Source organism: Salmo salar, chromosome 19, assembly GCF_965601325.2.
Source record: "Salmo salar chromosome 19, fSalSal1, whole genome shotgun sequence".
In the NCBI taxonomy this organism is placed as follows: Eukaryota; Metazoa; Chordata; class Actinopteri; order Salmoniformes; family Salmonidae; genus Salmo; species Salmo salar.
Genome location: NC_138309.1, coordinates 9392027 through 9416072, shown reverse-complemented (window position 1 = coordinate 9416072; position 24046 = coordinate 9392027). Strand labels below are relative to the sequence as shown.

The 24046-nt window shown below is 41.8% G+C and overlaps 1 protein-coding gene across 8 annotated transcripts in view; it reads right to left on the bottom strand.

Moving 5' to 3' along the window:
• Positions 1-22111, bottom strand: part of tpk1 (thiamin pyrophosphokinase 1) — a 101004-nt gene extending 78893 nt beyond the window's left edge. For 5 of the 8 annotated variants that reach the window (XR_006760676.2, XM_045702072.2, XM_082965599.1 and 2 more), the window contains exons 1-2: positions 22007-22111; positions 20953-21031 (exon numbers count right to left, since the gene is read on the bottom strand). Coding sequence is in view for 7 of the 8 variants with exons in the window: in XM_045702072.2 (XP_045558028.1) it covers positions 20953-20992 (40 nt within the window). In the remaining variant the exon portion in view is untranslated. Of the gene's footprint in view, positions 1-20952; positions 21032-21238; positions 21419-21933; positions 21972-22006 lie in introns of those variants that run through there. The other 3 variants (XM_045702073.2, XM_045702074.2, XM_082965598.1) reach the window with 3 other exon arrangements.
• Positions 22112-24046: the final 1935 nt, after the last annotated feature.

Below are 24046 nucleotides of genomic sequence, written 5' to 3'. Positions count from 1 at the left end.
AGTTGGAAGCAGGCTGTAGTGGTGCCGATATGGAAACCAGGGAAAGACCCTACTATTCCTTCATGCTATAGGCCGATAGCGTTGACATCTGATGTATGTAACCTTATGGAAAGGATGATAACGGAAAGGCTGACTTACTTTCTGGAGAGAAGAAGACTAATGTCTCCAGATCAAAGTGGGTTCAGGAAAGGCAGGGGGACGATGGATTCTGTACTGCCTTGAGTCAGTCATACGGAAGACACAGGAAAATAAGGAGGTGATGGTAGCTGTTTTCTTCAATGTAGAGATGGCCTATGATATGATGTGGAAGGAAGGCCTACTTATCAAGCTGAATATCATGGGGGTTGGAGGAAGGGCTTTTAACTGGATAAAGGATTACATTTTTGGGCGATCAATACAAGTGAGGGTGGAAAGCTTTATGTCAGAAAGCTATGAGGTAGATAATGGTACCCCCCAGGGAAGTGTCATTAGTCCTTTGTTATTCTTCATTATCACTGACAATGTATTCTCCCAGTTGAAATCTGATATTGGGATGTCATTGTTTGCGGATGATGGGGCACTGTGGAAGAGAGGGAGAAATATTACCCATAGAGCCAGAAGAGTTCATGAAGCGATTAGTGAAGTTGAGCGGTGGTCCCTCAGGTGGAGCCTCAAGTTCTCAGTTGAGAAAACACAGACTGTGTTTTTTTCTAGAAGGAAGGTTGGGGGGGAAATATACTTGAAGCTGTATGGAAGGAATCTGGAGAGGAAGGGAGTGTTTAGGTTCCTGGGTGTCTGGTTTGACACTCGAATGACGGGCGGACCATATTAGTGTCAGAGTAGTTGTCAAAGGAAAGAAAATATTGAATATGATGCGTTGCTTGTCAGGAATGAAGTGAGGGGCAGATAGAATGGCGTTGAAAATGCTATAGATAGCACCTTCGGAAAGTATATAGATCCCTTAACTTTTTCTACATTATGTTAAGGTTACAGCTTTAATCTAACATTGATTAAATAAATAAAAATCCTCAGCTATCTACACACAATACCCCATAATGACAAAGTGAAAACAGGTATTTAGAAATATTTGCAAATGTATTAAAATAAAAAAAACAAATACCTTACTTACATAAGCTGAGGAAGAAGCTGTTGATGAGTAGATTCAGGTGTAAGTAACATTTAAGAACACAATACTATGCTTTCTTGAATATATTCACAGATGGATCTAAGGACCCTAAACCAGGGAGGACAGGTGCAGCTTTTAGTGTTCCTGAGTTTAAGGTGGAAGTGATAAAAAGAGCAAAGGATCATTTATCTTTTTACACAAAGGAGCTGTTGGTCATACTATTGGCTGCGGAGTTGGTGGAGGAAGTGAGGCCAAACAGGCTAGTCATCTGCTCTGACTCCTGTGCAGCACTGATGAGCTTAAATGAATGTGTGTCTCAGATCAGAAAGGATGTATTGTATGAGGTTTTACAGTGCTTGTATAGGGTGAAAAAGATGTGGGTATTTGTGATGTTCCTCTTGGTAACAGCTCATGTGGAAGTAGAGAGGAATGAGGAGGTCGACGTTATCGCCAAGCAGGCTCTTAAACATCTTAATGTTGAAATCAAACTGTTAATCAGTAATATAGAAGCCAAGGTGTTAATAAAACAAATGGCAAGAGTTGTGGAAAAGGGAGGGAAATGAAAGAGACCTGTATAAGATCCAGGAAAAGATGGGTGCAGGGAGGTCCTCAGGTCGAGAGAGAAGGGAGGAAAGTGTAATCACAAGGCTGAGACTGTTATACACAAGGCTAAATAGTATACTGAAATTGGTGGGGAAACATCCGACTGGGAGGTGTGATCATTGTCAGGAGCAGATGGAGAAAGTGGATGTTCTATTTCAGTGCCAGAAATATGGGAGGGAAAGGGAGTGATTGTTATTAGATTTGAGGAGTAATGGGGTCGAAGAGCAAGGATTAAGTGAACTGCTGGGGAAATCTTCAAGGGATGTAGTATTTTATTATGTACTTCGTTTCCTTAGTGAGACGAGAATATTGGGTAGAATTTAGACTTTCACTGTCTCTGGTCCACACTCCAGTCCAGTTGGTGGCGGTACCTTAAAGTTGGTTGCCAACTGCCATTTAAAAACCACAGAAAAAGAAGAAGTCGACCTCTTTCTTTTCTCGGCTCATTCCAGAGAGGATTTTCTTACAAAGAAATCTGTACGCGAGATAGTGTCATATAATGGGAACAGAAGGGAGGAAGTTATGTTATCTAGGATGAGATTAGGGCATATGGGATTGAATTCCTCTTTCAAATTGACTGGGAAACATGGTATTGGAATGAGTATTGGCTGGGTTTGACAGGGTCAGAGGTTGCACTGGAATGGGGAGTGGGTGGTATTTTGGGTGGGGGTGATGGGTGTAGTGAGGTTTGTAGGAAATTATTTTATTTTATTAGAAATTCAGAGTTAGTGGTATAGATCAGTGGTTCCCAAACTATGGGGCGCGCCAGTTCAATTTTTTTATTTTTTTTTAGACAATAGATATTGTTGTAATTGTTTTGTCACTCAAATATCACATGAATACACATTGAAAAAATATACAGAATTACAAGAAAGTTTGCTTTAAAACTGTAAAATGTTATTTGTTATTTAAGTTTGGGGACCACGCAAGATAGAGAGACGTACTGCATGTTCCGCTCCAGTGGACTTGCAGTCCTCCCTGACCTAGGTGTCGAGAGGCGCCCCATGTTTTCATCTCTCATGGGACGCAGCCATCTTGCTACACTCTTATGTGCAGGGTTGCCATGTTCGTGGTTTTCAGACGAAATCAGGCTACGCTGAAAACGATGTCGTGGGTGAAAATGTATTGGTGGGCTACTTCTAAATTGCACTGCGGCCGCCATGGCATTTCCCTCTTTTGTATTTCACTGTTACTTGCTGCTGACTATCAGGCAGTGAGCAGGCTGTTACTGAGTGAGTGAGTAAATGGTGGGGAGGGGGAGGGCCGGAGGGGTGTGTGTGTTGAGAGAGCACTGGTTGAGAGAGTGCTGCAGCAGAGGCAGCTGAGTCACGAGCTGTGTTCGATTACCCATAATAACATACTGTATACTACATACTTAATGAGTATATCCTACATACTATTAGTTCATTTTAGTATACTTATTGTAATACCATATATTTTTGTAATTTTACTACCAGACCCCGTCCCTGCAGGAGGCCTTTTGGTAGGCCATCATTGTAAATAAAACAGAGCAGCATGCAGGTCGTGGTAACGTTTTACCAGTTGTTGGTAGGCTATTTAGATTGGTCATTATGGAGACACCCTTTTTCCATAAAACATCAATGCGCTAGAACTGATATAACAGCGACAAAGCATTGGAAAACAACTTTAGGCGCACTAGAGCTCTTTAGATGAGTCCACAAAGTCCACAATTATAAATACATTAAATGTGGAGAATGATAGGGTACATTTTCGTCTGTTGGCCATCAAGTTGGCTATTCATTTCTACGCGATTGTAGGCTACTGTAACCTACCATTTGATACAATAAATATGTTGAAATGACGATATCACTGTAGTCATTGCAAATCAATTTGTGCTACTTGTGTAGCCTAGCTGGAGCTGGCAAACTGATTTAATAAACAGCCTATAACGCTGTTTGTTGTTGTAGCCTTGTGTTATTATGAAATTATTAATGGCCATGTTTAATTAATTAAATTGAAAGTTATCAATTGTGATCATGGTCAGAGCTCTATCGCAACACTTAATGTCAGTTTCAGTGTGGACTTTTCCTTGAAATTTGATGTTGGCCTATCAGTGGCTATACCTGCATCTAGCTCAGCCAACCATGGCAAAGTTGAATTGCAATTCTAAACCCAGATTTTAGTCAGTAGCCTATGCCTATTGAAATAACAAGTCAATCTCGCAAATAGGCCATTTAAAACAGTTTGTAGTCTTAACATCTGGCACATAATAACGGCACAGTTGCCAGAAAATAGCCTAACATGAGTTTTTTGAAGTTCGTCCAAGTGTTTCTTGCACAGAGATTTCGAAATCCTCTGTCCAACTTTCAACACCCAAACTCTCCAGTCGGGGAGTTTGGGTGACCCTAAGCACACAGCCAAGACAACGCAGTAGGGGCTTTGGGACAAGTCTCTGAATGTCCTTGAGTGGCCCAGTCAGAGCCCGGACTTGAACCCGATCGAACAACAGATACAATACCTATTTTGCCAATTGGCCTGGACCCATTTTACTGCTGGTGCGGAGCCCCGCCAGTCCTTCACGACTGGACTACCGATGTAATCTGCCCAAGGGGGTTATTCAACTGGCCCCTCCGTTGCGGCGTCCCCTGAATGCCCATCTGCCTGCCTGCTAGCCGCGGCCCGCTAGCTGTCTAGAGCATATCGGCTGTTAGCTGAATAGGTCCATCGGACAATTTCTTGGGCCACTATACCTATTTTTGCCAATTGGACAGGTCCCCTTTACCACACGGAACCCTACTAATCCATCACGATTGGTCTACCGACGTAAACGCACGAGGAGGCTCTGCACGAGGAGGCTATAAACAGACTTCCTCCATCGCGACGTCCCTCTGAGGCCCGTCTGCTAGCTTACTAACCCTGGCCCGCTAGCTGTCTGAATCGCCGTGTCTACAACCAGCCTCACTGGACCCTTATGATCACTCGGCTACGCATGCCTCTCCTTAATGTCAATATGCCTTGTCCATTGCTGTTCTGGTTAGTGATTATTGTCTTGTTTCACTTTAGAGCCTCTAGCCCTGCTCAATATACCTTATCCAATCCTTTAGTTCCACCTCTCACACATGCGATGACATCACTTGGTTTAAATGATGTTTCTAGAGACAATATCTCTCTCATCATCACTCAATGCATAGGTATACCTTCACTGTATTCACATCCTACCATACCTTTGTCTGTACATTATGCCTTGAATCTATTCTATCACGCTCAGTAACCTGCTCCTTTGACTCTCTGTTCCGGACGTACTAGACGACCAGTTCTTATAGCCTTTAGCTGTAGCCTTATCCTACTCCTCCTCCGTTCCTCTGGTGATGTAGAGGTTAATCCAGGCCCTGAAGTGCCTAGCTCCACTCCTATTCCCCAAATGCTCTCATTTGTTGACTTCTGTAACCGTAAAAGCCTTGGTTTCATGCATGTTAACATTAGAAGCCTCCTCCCTAAGTTTGTTTTATTCACTGCTTTAGCACATTCTGCCAACCCGGATGTCCTAGCCGTGTCTGAATCCTGGCTTAGGAAGACCACCAAAACCCCTGAAATTTCCATCCCTAAATATAACATTTTCCGACTAGATAGAACTGCCAAAGGGGGCGGCGGTGTTGCAATCTACTGCAGAGATAGCCTGCAGAGTTCTGTCTTACTATCCAGGTCTGTAGCCAAACAATTCGAGCTTCTACTTTTAAAAATCCATCTTTCCAGAAACAAGTCTCTCACCGTTGCCGCTTGCTATAGACCACCCTCTGCCCCCAGCTGTGCTCTGGACACCATATGTGAACTGATTGTCCACCATCTATCTTCAGAGCTTGTGCTGCTAGGTGACCTAAACTGGGACATGCTTAACACCCCGGCCATCCTACAATCTAAGCTTGATGCCCTCAATCTCACACAAATTATCAATGAACCTACCAGGTACAACCCCAAAGCTGTAAACACGGGCACCCTCATAGATATCATCCTAACCGACTTGCCCTCCAAATACACCTCTGCTGTTTTAAACAAAGATCTCAGCGATCACTGCCTCATTGCCTGCATCCGTAATGGGTCTGCAGTCAAACGACCACCCCTCATCACTGTCAAACGCTCCCTAAAACACTTCAGGAAGCGGGCCTTTCTAATCGACATGGCCCGGGCATCCTGGAAGGATATTTGACCTCATCCCGTCAGTAGAGGATGCCTGGTATTCTTTAAAGGTGCCTTCCTCACCATCTTAAATAAGCATGCCCCATTAAAAAAATGTAGAACCAGGAACAGATACAACCCTTGGTTCTCTCCAGACATGACTGCCCTTGACCAGCACAAAAACATCCTGTGGCGTTCTGCATTAGCATCGAAAAGCCCCCGTGATAAGCAACTTTTCAGGGAAGTTAGGAACCAATATACACAGGCAGTTAGGAAAGCTAAAGATAGCTTTATCAAGCAGAAATGTGCATCCTGTAGCACAAACTCAAAAAAGTTATGGGACACTGTAAAGTCCATGGAGAGTAAGAGCACCTCCTCCCAGCTGCCCACTGCACTGAGGCTAGGAAATACTGTCACCACCGATAAATCCACAATAATTGAGAATTTCAATAAGCATTTATCTACGGTTGGCCATGCTTCCACCTGGCTACCCCTACCCCGGCCAACAGCACTGCACCCCCCACAGCAACTCACCCAAGCCTCCCCCATTTCTCCTTCACCCAAATCCAGATAGCTGATGTTCTGAAAGAGCTGCAAAATCTAGACCCCTACAAATCAGCCGGGCTAGACAATCTGGACCCTCTCTTTCTAAAATGATCTACCGAAATTGTTGCAACCCCTATCACTAGCCTGTTCAACCTCTCTTTCATATTGTCTGAAATTCCCAAAGATTGGAAAGAAGCCACAGTCATCCCCCTCTTCAAAGGGGGAGACACTCTAGACCCAAACTACTATAGACCTATATCCATCCTACCCTGCCTTTCTAAGGTCTTCGAAAGCCAAGTTAACAAACAGATTACCGACCATTTCGAATCCCACCGTACCTTCTCCGCTATGCAATCTGTCTTCAGAGCTGGTCATGGGTGCACCTCAGCCATGCTCAAGGTCGTAAACGATATCATAACTGCCATCGATAAGAGACAATACTGTGCAGCCATATTCAACGACCTAGACAAGGCTTTGGACTCTGTCAATCACCACATTCTTATCGGCAGACTCAACAGCCTTGGTTTCTCAAATGATTGCCTCGCCTGGTTCACCAACTACTTCTCTGATAGAGTTCAGTGTGTAAAATCGGAGGGCCTGTTGTTCGGACCTCTGGCAGTCTCTATGGGGGTGCCACAGGGTTCAATACTCGGGCCGACTCTCTTCTCTGTATACATCAATGATGTCGCTCTTGCTGCTGGTGATTCTCTGATCCACCTCTACGCAGACGACACCATTCTGTATACTTCTGGCCCTTCTTTGGACACTGTATTAACTAACTTCCAGATGAGCTTCAATGCCATACAACTCTCCTTCCGTGGCCTCCAACTGCTCTTAAATGCAAGTGAAACTAAATGCATGCTCTTCAACAACCAATTGCTGCCCGCACCTGCCCGCCCGTCCAGCATCACTACTCTGGACGGTTCTGACTTAGAATATGTGGACAACTACAAATACCTAGGTGTCTGGTTAGACTGTAAACTCTCCTTCCAGACTCAAATTAAGCATCTCCAATCCAAAATTAAATCTAGAATCGGCTTCCTATTTCACAACAAAGCATCCTTCACTCATGCTGCTAAACATACCCTCGTAAAACTGATCATCCTACCGATCCTCGACTTCAGCGATGTCATTACAAAATAGCCTCCAACACTCTACTCAACAAATTGGATGCAGTCTATCACAGTGCCATCTGTTTTGTCACCAAAGCCCCATATACTATCCACCACTGCAACCTGTACGCTCTCGTTGGCTGGCCATCGCTTCATATTTGTCGCCAAACCCACTGGCTCCAGGTCATCTACAAGTCTTTGCTAGGTAAAGCCCCACCTTATCTCAGCTCACTGGTCACCATAGCAGCACCCACCCGTAGCACACGCTCCAGCAGGTATATCTCACTGGTCACCCCCAAAGCCAATTCCTCCTTTGGCCGCCTTTCCTTCCAGTTCTCTGCTGCCAATGACTGGAATGAACTGCAAAAATCACTGACGCTGGAGACACATATCTCCCTCACTAGCTTTAAGCACCAGCTGTCAGAGCAGCTCACAGATCACTGCATCTGTACATAGCCCATCTGTAAATAGCCTATCCAACTACCTCATCCACACTGTATTTATTTATTTATTTATCTTTCTCCTTTGCATCCCAGTATCTCTACTTGCACATTCATCTTCTGCACATCTACCATTCCAGTGTTTAATTGCTATATTGTAATTACTTCGCCACCATGGCCTATTTATTTCCTTACCTCCCTTATCTTACCTCATTTGCACACAATGTATATAGACTTTTTTTTCTTCTGTATTATTGACTGTATGTTTGTGTAACTCTGTGTTGTTGTATGTGTTGAACTGCTTTGCTTTATCTTGGCCAGGTCGCAGTTGTAAATGAGAACTTGTTCTCAACTAGCCTACCTGGTTAAATAAAAGTTTTAAAAAATAAACAGTCCTGCTTGAATGACACAATTCCAATGAAGATTCTCCATTGAACAAACTTTTTAATCCAGTGGAAACAAACATAGTGTACAATGCATTCGGAAAGTATTCAGACCCCTTGACTTTATCCACATTTTGTTATGTTACAGCCTTATTCTAAAATGGATTCAATATTTTTTCCCCCTCATCAATCTACACACAATACCCCATAATGACAAAGCAAAAATTGAAATATCACATTTATATAAGTATTCAGACCCTTTACTCAGTACTTTGTTGAAGCAATTACAGCCTCGAGTATTCTTGGGTATGACGCTACAAGCTTGGCACACCTGTATTTGGGGAGTTTCTCCCATTCTTCTCTGCAGATCCTCTCAAGCTCTGTCAGGTTGGATGGGTAGCGTCACTGCACAGCTATTTTCAGGTCTCTCCAGAGATTTTACATTTTTTTATTTTTTTATTCTCCTTTATTGATCTAGGCAAGTCAGTTAAGAACAAATTCTCATTTTCAATGACGGCCTAGGAACAGTGGGTTAACTGCCTTGTTCAGGGGCAGAACGACAGATTTGTCAGCTCAGCTAACCTTGTCAGCTCAGGGATTCGAACGTGCAACCTTTCGGTTACAAGTCTAACACTCTAACCACTAGGCTACGCTGCCGCCTGTAACTTCGCTAGTTAGCTGGCATAGCTAGCTAGGCATTATGTGGGTCTAGGAAACTGGCCCAAAGTATCTACTGCCTAACTAGTTAGTTATACGTGTAACTCTTTCTCCTTCCCTCCTGAGATGGACTGCAAGCAGCAGGCTGGAGGTTTCCCCTGAGCCACAACACCAACACCAGCAGCCATGTGAGCAGGAGTGGAGCCCCACTGTGGGACAGAACCAGGGGGACCCAGAGCCCACACTGACTTATATCAAGAAGGAAGAGGCTGGGTACTAGATGGGTCAGGTTGAGCAGGAGTCTGATTGCCAAGAAAACAAATACCAAACGATTACTGAAGGCGAGTCCATAGAACAGCTTTCAGCATATGAGAATTGTGAAGACAAGTGAACTTTCTTGGGTAAAGAATGCTGCTCTCTTGATTGAACATTATTATTGGCTACTTACTAGTGCACTTGTCATCAATAGTCAATATGCTAGCAGGCATGCTATTGTTTAAATACACAAAACCCTCTCAAAGGCAGGCACTCAACTTGGCCTACTTTAAAAGGTTATTTTATTTATTAAACATTTTGCAGGATGACATCTCTTGAGATGCACAATCTCATTTTCAAGTGTCCAAAAAACAATAAAAAAAAAACAACACAATACTTAGTAAGAAGAATAATATGGCAACTACTGTCTAATAATAATAACAATTAAATAATAATAAAAATGTACATAAACAACATAGAATAGTTGATGTAGAACTACTAATAGGCCTACAACTAATAAAAACTACTGCTACACCTACTGCTACAACTAATAAAACCTACTGCTACAACTAATAAAAACTACTGCTACACCTACTAATACAACTAATAAAAACTACTGCTACAACAAATAAAAGCTACTGCTACAACTACTAATACAACTAATAAAAACTACTGCTACAACTAATAAAAACTACTGCTACACCTACTAATACAACTAATAAAAACTACTGCTACAACTAATAAAACCTACTGCTACACCTACTAATACAACAAATTTAAACTACTGCTACAACGAATAAAAACTACTGCTACAACTAATAAAACCTACTGCTACACCTACTAATACAACTAATAAAAACTACTGCTACAACTAATAAAAACTACTGCTACAACTAATAAAACCTACTGCTACACCTACTAATACAACTAATAAAAACTACTGCTACAACTAATAAAAACTACTGCTACAACTAATAAAACCTACTGCTACACCTACTAATACAACTAATAAAAACTACTGCTACAACTAATAAAAACTACTGCTACAACTACTAATACAACTAATAAAAACTACTAATACAACTAATAAAAACTACTGCTACACCTACTAATACAACTAATTTAAACTACTGCTACAACTAATAAAAACTACTGCTACAACTAATAAAACCTACTGCTACACCTACTAATACAACTAATAAAAACTACTGCTACACCTACTAATACTACCAATAAAAACTACTGCTACAATGAATAAAAACTACTGCTACAACTAATAAAACCTACTGCTACACCTACTAATACAACTAATTTAAACTACTGCTACAACTAATAAAAACTACTGCTACAACTAATAAAACCTACTGCTACAACTAATAAAACCTACTGCTACACCTACTAATACAACTAATAAAAACTACTGCTACAACGAATAAAAACTACTGCTACAACTACTAATACAACTAATAAAAACTACTGCTACAATGAATAAAAACTACTGCTACAACTACTAATACAACTAATAAAAACTACTGCTACAATGAATAAAAACTACTGCTACAACTAATAAAAACTACTGCTACAACTACTAATACAACTAATAAAAACTACTGCTACAACGAATAAAACCTACTGCTACAACTACTAATACAACTAATAAAAACTACTGCTACAATGAATAAAAACTACTGCTACAACTACTAATACAACTAATAAAAACTTCTGCAACGCCTACTAATACAACTAATAAAAACTACTGCTACTACTACAACTAATAAAAACTACTGCTACAACTACAACTAATAAAAACTACTGCTACAACTAATAAAAACTACTGCTACATCTACTAATGCAACTAATAAAAACTACTGCTACACCTACTAATACTACTAATAAAAACTACTGCTACAACAAATAAAAGCTACTGCTACAACTAATAAAAACTACTGCTACACCTACTAATACAACTAATAAAAACTACTGCTACAACTAATAAAAACTACTGCCCTCCGCACAACTACAATTAATAAAACCTACTGCTACACCTACTAATACAATTAATAAAAACTACTGCTACAACGAATAAAAACTACTGCTACTAATACAACAACAAAAAACTACTGCTACAACTACTAATACAACTAATAAAAACTACTGCTACACCTACTAATACAACAACAAAAAACTACTGCTACACCTACAACTAATAAAAACTACTGCTACACCTACTAATACAACTAATAAAAACTACTGCTACAACTAATAAAAACTACTGCTACACCTACTAATACAACTAATAAAAACTACTGCTACAACTAATAAAAACTACTAATACAACTAATAAAAACTACTGCTACAACTAATAAAAACTACTAATACAACTAATAAAAATGACTGCTACAACTAATAAAAATGACTGCTACACCTACTAATACAATAAAAACAAATGCTACAACTACAACTAATAAAAACTACTGCTACAACTAATAAAAACTACTAATACAACTAATAAAAACTACAGCTACAACTACAACTAATAAAAACTACTGCTACACCTACTAATACAACTAATAAAAACAAATGCTACAACTACAACTACTAAAAACGACTAATACAACTAATAAAAACTACAACTAATAAAAACGACTAATACAACTAATAAAACCTACTGCTACACCTACTAATAAAAATTACTGCTACAACTACAACTAATAAAAACTACTGCTACACCTACTAATAAAAACTACTGCTACACCTACTAATACAACTAATAAAAACTACTGCTACAACTAATAACAACTACTGCTAAAACTACTAATACAACTAATAAAAACTTCTGATAAAACTACTAATACAACTAATAAAAGTACCTATAATATATACATATATATTTACAAATATCTTCACATGGTGTTTTTATTAGTTGAAAACACAAACTATTTGTTCTTACATTTGAAAACTGATGGGCCATAAAGGTGGATGGATTTCCCATTGAATTCACACTTTTTGGGTAGGTCCTACACCTGGAACATTCACACCTGGCATTATAACTCCTCTGCAAACAGTTGTCTGGACAGAGGCATGCAAGTGAAAAGAAAAGCAAACATTCACACATTTGTCTGGGCGTCCATTGAATTCATATTGGGTAGGATTAACATTTACATTTACATTTAAGTCATTTAGCAGACGCTCTTATCCAGAGCGACTTACAAATTAGTGCATTCACCTTATGATATCCAGTGGAACAACCACTTTACAATAGTGCATCTAAATCTTTTAAGGGGGGGGGGTTAGAATGATTACTTTATCCTATCCTAGGTATTCCTTAAAGAGGTGGGGTTTCAGGTGTCTCCGGAAGGTGGTGATTGACTCCGCTGTCCTGGCGTCGTGAGGGAGCTTGTTCCACCATTGGGGTGCCAGAGCAGCGAACAGTTTTGACTGGGCTGAGCGGGAACTGTGCTTCCTCAGAGGTAGGGGGGCCAGCAGGCCAGTGGTGGATGAACGCAGTGCCCTTGTTTGGGTGTAGGGCCTGATCAGAGCCTGAAGGTACGGAGGTGCCGTTCCCTTCACAGCTCCGTAGGCAATCACCATGGTCTTGTAGTGGATGCGAGCTTCAACTGGAAGCCAGTGGAGAGAGCGGAGGAGCGGGGTGACGTGAGAGAACTTGGGAAGGTTGAACACCAGACGGGCTGCGGCGTTCTGGATGAGTTGTAGGGGTTTAATGGCACAGGCAGGGAGCCCAGCCAACAGCGAGTTGCAGTAATCCAGACGGGAGATGACAAGTGCCTGGATTAGGACCTGCGCCGCTTCCTGTGTGAGGCAGGGTCGTACTCTGCGAATGTTTTAGAGAATGAACCTACAGGATCGGGTCACCGCCTTGATGTTAGTGGAGAACGACAGGGTGTTGTCCAGGATCACGCCAAGGTTCTTAGCACTCTGGGAGGAGGACACAAGGGAGTTGTCAACCGTGATGGCGAGATCATGGAACGGGCAGTCCTTCCCCGGGAGGAAGAGCAGCTCCGTCTTGCCGAGGTTCAGCTTGAGGTGGTGATCCGTCATCCACACTGATATGTCTGACAGACATGCAGAGATGCGATTCGCCGCCAAATGTTAACAGTTTTAAGAGATTAAGCCCTCAGAAAATTCACACCTGGCCAAATGGCCAATTCAGCATTATACAGTGCAAGCATTTGACTTGCATATACACTGAACAAAAATATAAACACTACATGTAAAGTGTTGGTCCCATGTTTCATGAGCTGAAATAAAAGATCCCAGAAATGTTCCATATGCACTGAGGAGTATTTCTGTCTGCAATAAAGCCCAATCATTCTGATTGGCTGGGCCTGGCTCCCCAGTGGGTCGGTCGGCCTGGCTCCCAAGTGGTCCTATGCGCTCCCAGGCCCACCCATGGCTGCGCCCCTGCCCAGTCATGTGAAATCCATAGATTTCCTTATATGAACTGTAACTCAGCAAAATCTTTGAAATTGTTACATGTTACGTTTATATTTTTGTTCAGTATACAGTATATATTATATATTTTGCAACTTGGAATTTTAATTTAGGAGCACCAGTGCGGCTAGAAAAATTAAGGACTTTTATTACCTCAAAAATGTATCATCTCAAATATCTTTTCGCTGTGCTCCTAAATTTCTTTGTGTGCACCTACATTTTTCAACATAGGCGCCGCGCACACATGCTCCTTGTAAAAAAGGTCAGCGTAGAGCCCTGCTAATCCACAAGCAGTTGTCTGGACAGAGCTGTGGAAATGAACATTCATACAGTTGTAGTATTTTTTTGTTTAACCACGATATTTATCGAGTAATGGAAAAAATATGCAACCGATATCGATAGATTTATCAGTGCCCATCACTGTTACATTTACATTACATTTTAGTCATTTAGCAGACACTCTTATCCAGAGCAATTTATTATTGACCCTCATTGGTAATGTGTCCATTCCTGTCTGCAGCTTTCACATTTCCAATGGAAGCAGAGAAACCTGCAGCTCAACCATTTCCACTGGAGGGGGACTTCTAAACATAACACTACAGCCACTGCATTGGTGTCCACTGCCCTGGCAATAACACCTCCTGTGACTACTGCCCTGGCAACAGGAAGACCGGTGATTACTGCCCAGGCAACAAGACCTCTTGTGACTACTGCTCTGGCAACAACATCTCCTGTGACTTCTGCCCTGGCAACAAGAAGACCGGTGACTACTGCCCAGGCAACAAGACCTCCGGTGACTACTGCCTTGGCAACAAGAAGACCGGTGACTACTGCCCAGGCAACAAGACCTCCTGTGTCTACTGCCCTGGCAACAAGAAGACCAGTGTCTACTGCCCTGGCAACAAGAAGACCAGTGTCTACTGCCCTGGCAACAAGAAGACCAGTGTCTACTGCCCTGGCAACAAGAAGACCAGTGTCTACTGCCCTGGCAACAAGAAGACCAGTGTCTACTGCCCTGGCAACAAGAAGACCAGTGTCTACTGCCCTGGCAACAAGAAGATCGGTGACTACTGCCAAGGCAACAAGACCACCAGTGTCGTCTGCTCTGGCAACAAGACTAAGGAGGTCTACTGCACTGGGAACAAGACTGTCCAGAAAAAAATGAGCTATCTGTAAGTTGAACATTTGTAATACCTTTAAAACAACTCCATATTCATCATAACATCATTTGTATTACTAACTCATTACTCTTTTGTGCTGATGTGTTATAACAAATCTGTTACTATACTAATGATGCTTTCTCCGTTTTCATAGAAGGCAGTTAGAGATTTTTACATTCTCGGTGGTGAGGAGATCAGATACAAAGCCTGGCGAAAGGTGAGGATACAACTTTGTATTTATACACTATATATACAAAAGTATGTGGACACCTCTTCAAATGACTGGTTTCAGCTATTTCAGCCACACCCAATGCTGACAGGTGTATAAAATAGAGCACACAGCCATGAAATCTCCATAGACAAATATTAGCAGTACAGTGGCCTTACTGAAGAGCTCAGTGACTTTCAACGTGGATCTGTCATAGGATGCCACCTTCCCAACAAGTCAGTTCGTCAAATTTCTGTCCTGCTAGAGCTGCCCTGGTCAACTGTAAGTGCTGTTATTGTGACGTGGAAACGGCTAGGAGCAACAACGGTTCAGCCGCGAAGTGGTAGGCCACACAAGCTCACAGAATGGGACCGCAGAGTGCTGAAGCCCGTGGCGCGTAAAAATAGTCTGTCCTCGGTTGCAACACTCACTTCCGAGTTCCAAATTGCCTCTGGAAGCATCATCAGCACAAGAACTGTTAATCAGGAGCTTCATGAAATGTGTTTCCATGGCAGAGCAGCTGCACACAAGCCTAAGATCACCATGCACAATGCCAAGCGTCAACTAGAGTGGTGTAAAGCTCGCCGCCATTGGACTCTGGAGCAGTGGAAACGCATTTTCTGGAGTGATGAATCACGCTTCACCATCTGGCAGATGGACAAATCTGCGTTTGGCGGATGCCAGGAGAACGGTACCTGCTCTAATGCATAGTGCCAACTGTAAAGTTTGGTGGAGGAGGAATAATGGTCTGGGGCTGTTTTTCATGGTTCGGGCTTGACCTCTTAGTTCCAGTGAAGGGAAATCTTAACGCTACAGCATACAATGACATTCTAGATGATTCTGTGCTACCAACTTTGTGGCAACAGTTTGGAGAAGGCTCTTTCCTGTTTCAGCATGACAATGCCCCTGTGCACAAAGCGAGGTCCATACAGAAATAGTTTGTTGAGATCGGTATGGCAGAACTTGACTGAACTTGACAAGCTCTGACCTCAACCCCATCGAACACATTTGTGATGAATTGGAACGCCCACTGCGAGCCAGGCTGATCACCCAACATCAGTGCCCGACCTCACTAATGTTCTTTAGGCTGAATGGAAGCAAAACCCTGCAGCAATGTGTCAACATCTAGTGCAAAGCCTTCCCAGAAGAGTGGAGGCTGTTATAGCAGCAAAGGGGGGACCGATTCCATATTAATGCCCATGATTTTGGAAGGAGATGTTCAACGAGCAGCCGTCCACATACTTTTGGTAATGTACTGTATGTGTGTATATGCCTAGTCAACCAACTGGGTGCCAGCTTTACCAATGGGGAGTGGACCATGAAAGACTGTTTTGAGAGGTAATGTATTGGTGTCTATTGGTGACAGGCTTTTAAATACCTTGCAGTTTTATTACACTAACATCTCTTGACTAATGTCATTTCAAGGACTACCATTATTTTAACAAAGGAAACTTGTACTTTCTGTTGAGAGGATTTTTTTCAATGCCCGTTGAAGTTTTGGTACTGCGGACAGTTGTTTTTTGTTTTTCAGTCGTATGTACTGTTATGTTCTTTGTTTTTATATATTTTTAAAACACTTTGAAAAAGTTGGAATAGTTATTTCAAGGACTTAAAAACGGGCGCTGGTACAACAATAGTCAGCTACTATGGTTGAGGAAGGCTCTCTCTCTCTCTCTCTCTCTCTCTCTCTGTCTGTTTGTCTGTCTGTCTGTCAATCCAGTCTGACAGTCTATATACTTTGATGTCTCCTCTTAATGAGGATCTGTTGACAGCAAGAGAGCCAAGCTGTTTTCATCAACTCTCATTTAGTGTCTTATTGCAGATAGCCGTCTGTCACTTACACGTTATCATATAACCCAAATGACTGTGCTAAGGGAATTTGTGTTCATTAAAATACAATGGAACATTCTCCTAATAAATTAGCATGCTGGACTCATAATTTGATCCTAATACACCCCATGGAATACCTACGTGTAATAAATATGTAGCGCTAGTCTAGTGCTGAGCGATTAGTGTTTTTTTTAGGTCTGCTTCGGTTAGATTATTACAAAATAATCCGTTTTTCGATTTCAAATATTTTTTATTATTAAAGCCCCATGATGGTAGTGACTGCCCATTACTGCTTATCAATTATTAACAATTTATTCACAGTATTTGACTTTAATAAAATATTTCAGTTGTGTATTTTACATTTGTTTTATGACTTTATTATTTAATTCCAAGTCCTCATCTCTATAGAGCTGCTGCCTATGCTGTCTGAAAAAAATCCCTGTTTTGTAGATCTTCAAAAATAAATAAGGCATTTTTATGACTGCTGAATACCAACTATGAGTCACTTAGATAAAGTGTTTTCACGTAGAGATAACTTGCAAAGCAACAGCTGTTCTCTCTATATCGCCTCACCATCATGCATTCTTTCCTCTTCTGTAGCACGCGTAAAAGAAACACAGACTGGACAAGTAGATGCGCAATGGATTATGGTAGAATATTGGTCAGTTGGAAACTACAACTCCGTACTACATCGCAAAGTTCAGTCTGGGTCTGATTTATCTCTGGAGAAAATGTGATGTGCACATTGAGTTCACAGAAAAAGAAAAAAAACATTTTTTTTTAAATTCAAATAAGTGAACCTACATAGGTCAATTAGATGTTTTAAAAACTAAAAATAACCAGCATTTCAATGAATCACTCAGGACTAAGCTAGTCTCATGTTAGAAGAGTCTGACTCATGAGTGGAATGGAGAGATGGTGAGGGGGAGATCAAGAAAGTGAGAGAGGGGAGAAGAGATAATACAAAACCTGTGAGTGTTCTCTACAAGCACAAAAAACATGTCCAATACACTCAGATGTCTGGAATATGGTATTATATCTTCAATAAAAATAATGATCAGATATGGTCCTTTCGGCAATTGAACATCATTGATATAGAGCAGAATGCATATGGCAGAATGAAAAGCCTGTTTCAGAACAAATTTGCCCGCAAACACACACACACGCGTGCACACTTCTAGGCAGTGTATTAACAGTAAATAACAGTGATTTAGGAGAGTCTCATGAATTCATCACCCCTCTTTTCCTCCCTCTTCTGAATTTCAAAACCAACACAGAAAGAGAGTGGGATAAGGAAGGATAGAATGTGTGTAAACTACAGGGGGAATAAAGCAGCGATATTTTAGCCCTCTGTTAAGTGCAGGACCATTAAAGTCAGAGTTATTCCAGACCATGTTAATAGACGCGTGTCTCATGTTTTGCCTTGAGCTCTGCTCTCTGTAAAAATAGTAAAGCCCAGGAAAACTCTATGGGCTGGAGGTGTTTAAACAACTCAGACACTCAGTCCCACTTACAGTAATAGGGACAATACTTTGGCCACCGTGAATTGTCTTAGGAGTTTGTTTTCTATGTTATCTACTACAATATATCTGCAGGTCAAATCACTGAATTGATTAGGTAGGCTACTTCAATGCATGATGCCCAACACAGCCCACAACTAAGAGGAAAAACTGAATGACTGCATTATGCAGTGAATGTGCCTGTATGTACCTGTATTCACTCCAGACCTGACTGTCCTTGACCAGCACAAAAACATCCTGTGGCGTACTGCATTAGCATCAAATAGCCCCCGTGATATGCAACTTTTCAGGGAAGTTAGGAACCAATATACACAGGCAGTTAGGAAAGCTAAAGATAGCTTTATCAAGCAGAAATGTGCATCCTGTAGCACAAATTCAAAAAAGTTCTGGGACACTGTAAAGTCCATGGAGAATAAGAGCACCTCCTCCCAGCTGCCCACTGCACTGAGGCTAGGAAACACTGTCACCACCGATAAATCCACAATAATTGAGAATTTCAATAAGCATTTTTCTACGGCTGAACATGCTTTCCACCTGGCTACCCCTACCCCGGTCAACTGCCCTGCACCCCCCACAGCAACTTGCCCAAGCCTCCCCCATTTCTCCTTCACCCAAATCCAGATAGCTGATGTTCTGAAAGAGCTGCAAAATCTGGACCCTTACAAATCAGCTGGGATAGACAATCTGGACCCTCTCTTTCTAAAATGATCTACCAAAATTGTTGCAAACCCCTATTACTAGCCTGTTCAACCTCTCGTATCGTCTGAGATTCCTAAAGATTGGAAAGCTGCTGCGGTCAATCCCCCTCTTCAAAGGGGGAAACACTCTAGACCCAAACTGCTACAGACCTAGATCTATCCTACCCTACCTTTCTAAGGCCTTCGAAAGCCAAGTTAACAAACAGATCACCGACCATCTCGAATCCCACCGTACCTTCTCCGCTATGCAATCTGGTTTCCGAGCTGGTCATGGGTGCACCTCAGCCACGCTCAAGGTCCTAAACGACATCGTAACCGCCATCAATAAGAGACATTACTGTGCAGCCGTATTCATCGACCTGGCCAAGGCTTTCGACTCTGTCAATCACCACATTCTTATCGGCAGAGTCAACAGCCTTGGTTTCTCAAATGACTGACTTGCCTGGTTCACCAACTACTTCTCAGACAGAGTTCAGTGTGTCAAATCGGAGGGCCTGTTGTCCGGACCTCTGGAAGTCTCTATGGGTGTGCCACAGGGTTCAATTCTCAGGCCGACTCTCTTCTCTGTATACATCAATGATGTCACTCTTGCTGCTGGTGATTCTCTGATCCACCTCTACGCAGACGACACCATTCTGTATAATTCTGGCCCTTCTTTGGACACTGTGTTAACTAACCTCCAGACGAGCTTCAATGGCATACAACTCTCCTTCCGTGGCCTCCAACTGCTCTTAAATGCTAGTAAAACTAAATGCATGCTCTTCAACCGATCGCTGCCTGCACCCGCCCGCCCGACTAGCATCACTACTCTGGACGGTTCTGACTTAGAATATGTGGACAACTACAAATACCTAGGTGTCTGGTTAGACTGTAAACTCTCCTTCCAGACCCACATTAAGCATCTCCAATCCAAAATTACATCTAGAATCGGCTTCCTATTTCACAACAAAGCATCCTTCACTCATGCTGCCAAACATACCCTCGTAAAACTTACCATCCTACCGATCCTCGACTTCGGCGATGTAATTTACAAAATAGCCTCCAACACTATACTCAACAAATTGGATACAGTCTATTACAGTGCCATCCGTTTTGTCACCAAAGCCCCATATACTACCCACTACTGCGACCTGTATGCTCTCGTTGGCTGGCCCTCGCTTCATACTCGTCGCCAAACCCACTGGCTAAAGGTCATCTACAAGTCTTTGCTAGGTAAAGCCCCGCCTTATCTCAGTTCACTGGTCACCATAGCAGCACCCACCCGCAGCACACGCTCCAGCAGGTACATTTCACAGGTCACCCCCAAAGCCAATTCCTCCTTTGGCCGCCTTTCCTTCTGCTGCCAATGACTGGAACGAACTGCAAAAATCACTGAAGCTGGAAACTCATATCTCACTCACTAACTTCAAGCACCAGCTGTCAGAGCAGCTCACAGATCACTGCACCTGTACATAGCCCATCTGTAAACAGCCCATCTATCTACCATGGGCTATTGTATACTGTATTTATTTATTTTGCTCCTTTGCACCCCAGTATCTCTACTTGCACATTCATCTTCTGCACATCTATCACTCCAGTGTTTAATTGCTATATCGTAATTACCTCACCGCTATGGCCTATTTATTGCCTTATCTCCCTTATCTCACCTCATTTGCTCACATTGTATATAGACTTATTTTTCTACTGTATTATTATAGTTTGTTTATTCCATGTGTAAGTCTGTGCTGTTGTATGTGTCGAACTGCTTTGCTTTATCTTGGCTAGGTCTACCTGGTTAAATAAAGGTGAAAAACATTATTTTTTTTAAAGTGTGTCTGTCAGAGAGAGAGAGGGAGAGAGAATACAGTACCTGTAGGTAGCAGACAGTCTAAAGGAGTGAATTCATCCATGATCACCCAGATGTTGGTCTCTTCTGCGGAAGTACTCAACTGGAACAGAGAAACACACAGTCACTCCGTAGTATTCTTTCTTCCTTTATTTCTTTCTTTCTTCAAAGTTGATCAAACCTTCAAAATAATTGCCGATGGCCTAAAGTATCTGACACCCAACACTTTGAAAACAAGTAACAAACCATTATCATAATCTCTCACTATTGAGGCAATTCCTCCCAATTACATGTCAACAACATACCATACCTGCCAAGCCAAGGGGCAGATTCTAGGAGGAATAAATTAAAGGAACAGGTTTCCCAGAATTCTAACAATCTCTGACCCCAACACGGATTGCTTATCTGAGCATTGCAAAATAATTTAATCTCTACTCTGCAACCTGAACTTTGGATCAGTTAGCCATTGGCAGCTTCATACCAGTTAGTTCCATCTCAGCAATATGAAGAGTGGTGGGAGTAGTTCTGAAGGATTATTTGAGGGTAACAGAAAGTGACAGAGAGGCAGATATTATGACAACGGTCAATATATTGTTTACATGTGACATGGTTAAAGACAGATGGTGTCAACAGGTTCCCATTATACAGAAGGAATTCTGTAGGGAGTAAAATAATCAACAAACACAATAAAAAAAAAAACATATACAAAAAAACGTGGATTTTTCTCTATCCTCCCGATTCAGAATATACAGTATCATTTTCATAGTCACGGCACGCTTTGTGTAAGAGCTATTGAAGATTGAAAGACCACCAAAAATAAAAATACACTTCAACAACAAAAAACCCGTGGATTTTTGTCCATCTTGCCGATTGAGAATAAAAAAACCGAATATCCAATATTAACTCATTTTACCTCGGTAAACCGGCAGTCGGCAAGGACAGAGATGCCGATTTTGCTCTCACATGCTTAGATACACACACACATTAAAATCACGTTTTACTCACAACACATCTAGCTATGTGACTTTGGTAGAACAATCATGTATGTCGTATTTTTTAGGTGTAAATTCATACTCACCGAGTCAAGTAACTAACAGCAAGAGTTCCTGGTCAGATTTGTATATAGTCAACAACAGCTCCGGATCTGACAGCAAGACGTCCTGCTCTGGTGGAAAAGGTCCATAGACTCTGTGATGGCGCCATCTATCGGTGAACCAACATAAAATATAATAAAAATATGCCACGTATGACTTTTAGGTTATAGGTCCATCTATCCAGTACTGAGAATGAATCCTAGATCTGTGCCTCAATCAAACTTTAATTGTAACATGCTTCGTAAACAACAGGTGTTCACTAACAATGAAATACTTACTTACTTCCCAACAATGTACAGAAAAATAAAATGGAGAAATAATAGAAAAATAAAACCTGCAATAATAAATACACAGCAAGTAATGATAACTTGGCTACATACCCGGGGTGTCAGTACCGAGTTGATGTGCAGGGGAGTACGAGGTAATTAAGGTATGTACATACAGTGAATTCAGAAAGTATTCAGACCCCTTGACGTTTTCCACATTTTGTTACGTTACAGCCTTATTATAAAATGGATTAAATAAAAAATTGTCCTCATCAATCTACACACAATACCCCATAATGCCAAAGTGATAAAATACCTTATTTACATAAGTATTCAGACCCTTTGCTATGAGATTCGAAATTGAGCTCAGGTGCATCATGTTTCCATTGATCATCCTTGAGACGTTTCTACAACTTGGTTAGAGTAAACCTCTGGTAAATTCAATTAATTGGACATGATTAGGAAAGGCACACACTTGTCTATATAAGGTCCCACAGATGACAGTGCATGTCAGAGCAAAAACCAAGCCATGAGGTCGAAGGAATTGTACGTAGAGCTCCGAGACATGATTGTGTAGAGGCACAGATCTGAGGACGGGTACCAAAAACATTTTGCAGCATTGAAGGTCCCCAAGTACACAGTGGCTTCCATCATTCTTAAATGGAAGAAGTTTAGAACAACTAAGACTTTTCCTAGAGCTGGCCGCCCGACCAAACTGCGTAATCGGGGGTGAAAGGGCCTTGGTCAAGGAGGTGACCAAGAACCCGATGGTCACTCTGACAGAGCTCTAGAGTTCCTCTGTGGAGATGGGAGAACCTTCCAGAAGGACAACCCTCTCTGCAGCACTCCATCAATCATGCCTCTATGGTAGAGTGGCCAGATGGAAGCCATTCCTCAGTAAAAGGCCATGACAGCCCGTTTTGAGTTTGCCAAAAGGCACCTAAAGGATTCTCAGACCATGAGAAACAAGATTCTCTGGTCTCATGAAACCAAGATTGAACTATTTGGCCTGAATGCCAAGCGTCACGCCTGGAGGAAACCTGGCACCATGCCTACGGTGAAGAATGGTGATGGCAGCATCATGCTGTGGGGATGTTTTCAGCAGGGACTGGGAGACCAGTCAGGATCGAGGAAAAGATAAACGAAGCAAAGTACAGAGTGATCCTTGATGAAAACCTGCTCCAGAGCGCTCAGGACCTCAGACTGGGGTGAAGGTTCACCTTCCAACAGGACAACGACCCTAAGCACACAGCCAAGACAATACAGGAGTGGCTTTGGGACAGGTCTTTGAATGTCCTTGAGTGGCAGAGCCAGAGCCCGGACTTGAACCCGATCGAACATCTCTGGAGAGACCTGAAAATAGCTGTGCAGCGATGCGCCCCATCCAGCCTGACAGAGCTTGAGAGGATCTGCAGAGAAGAATTGGAGAAACTCCCCAAATACAGGTGTGTCAAGCTTGTAGCGTCATACCCAAGAAGACTAGAAGACTCGAGGTTGTAATCGCTGCCAAAGGTGCTTCAACAAAGTACTGAGTCTGAATAATTATGTAAATGTGATATTTCAGTATTTATTTTGCAAAGATTTAAAAAAATATATATATATTTTTTTTTTGCTTTGTCAATATCGGGTTTTGTGGTGTAGATTGATGAAGAAAAAAAACTATTTAAACAATTTTAGAATAAGGTTGTAACGTAACAAAATGGGGGAAAAGTCAAGGGGTCTGAATACTTTCCGAATGCACTCTATAACTAGGAAGAA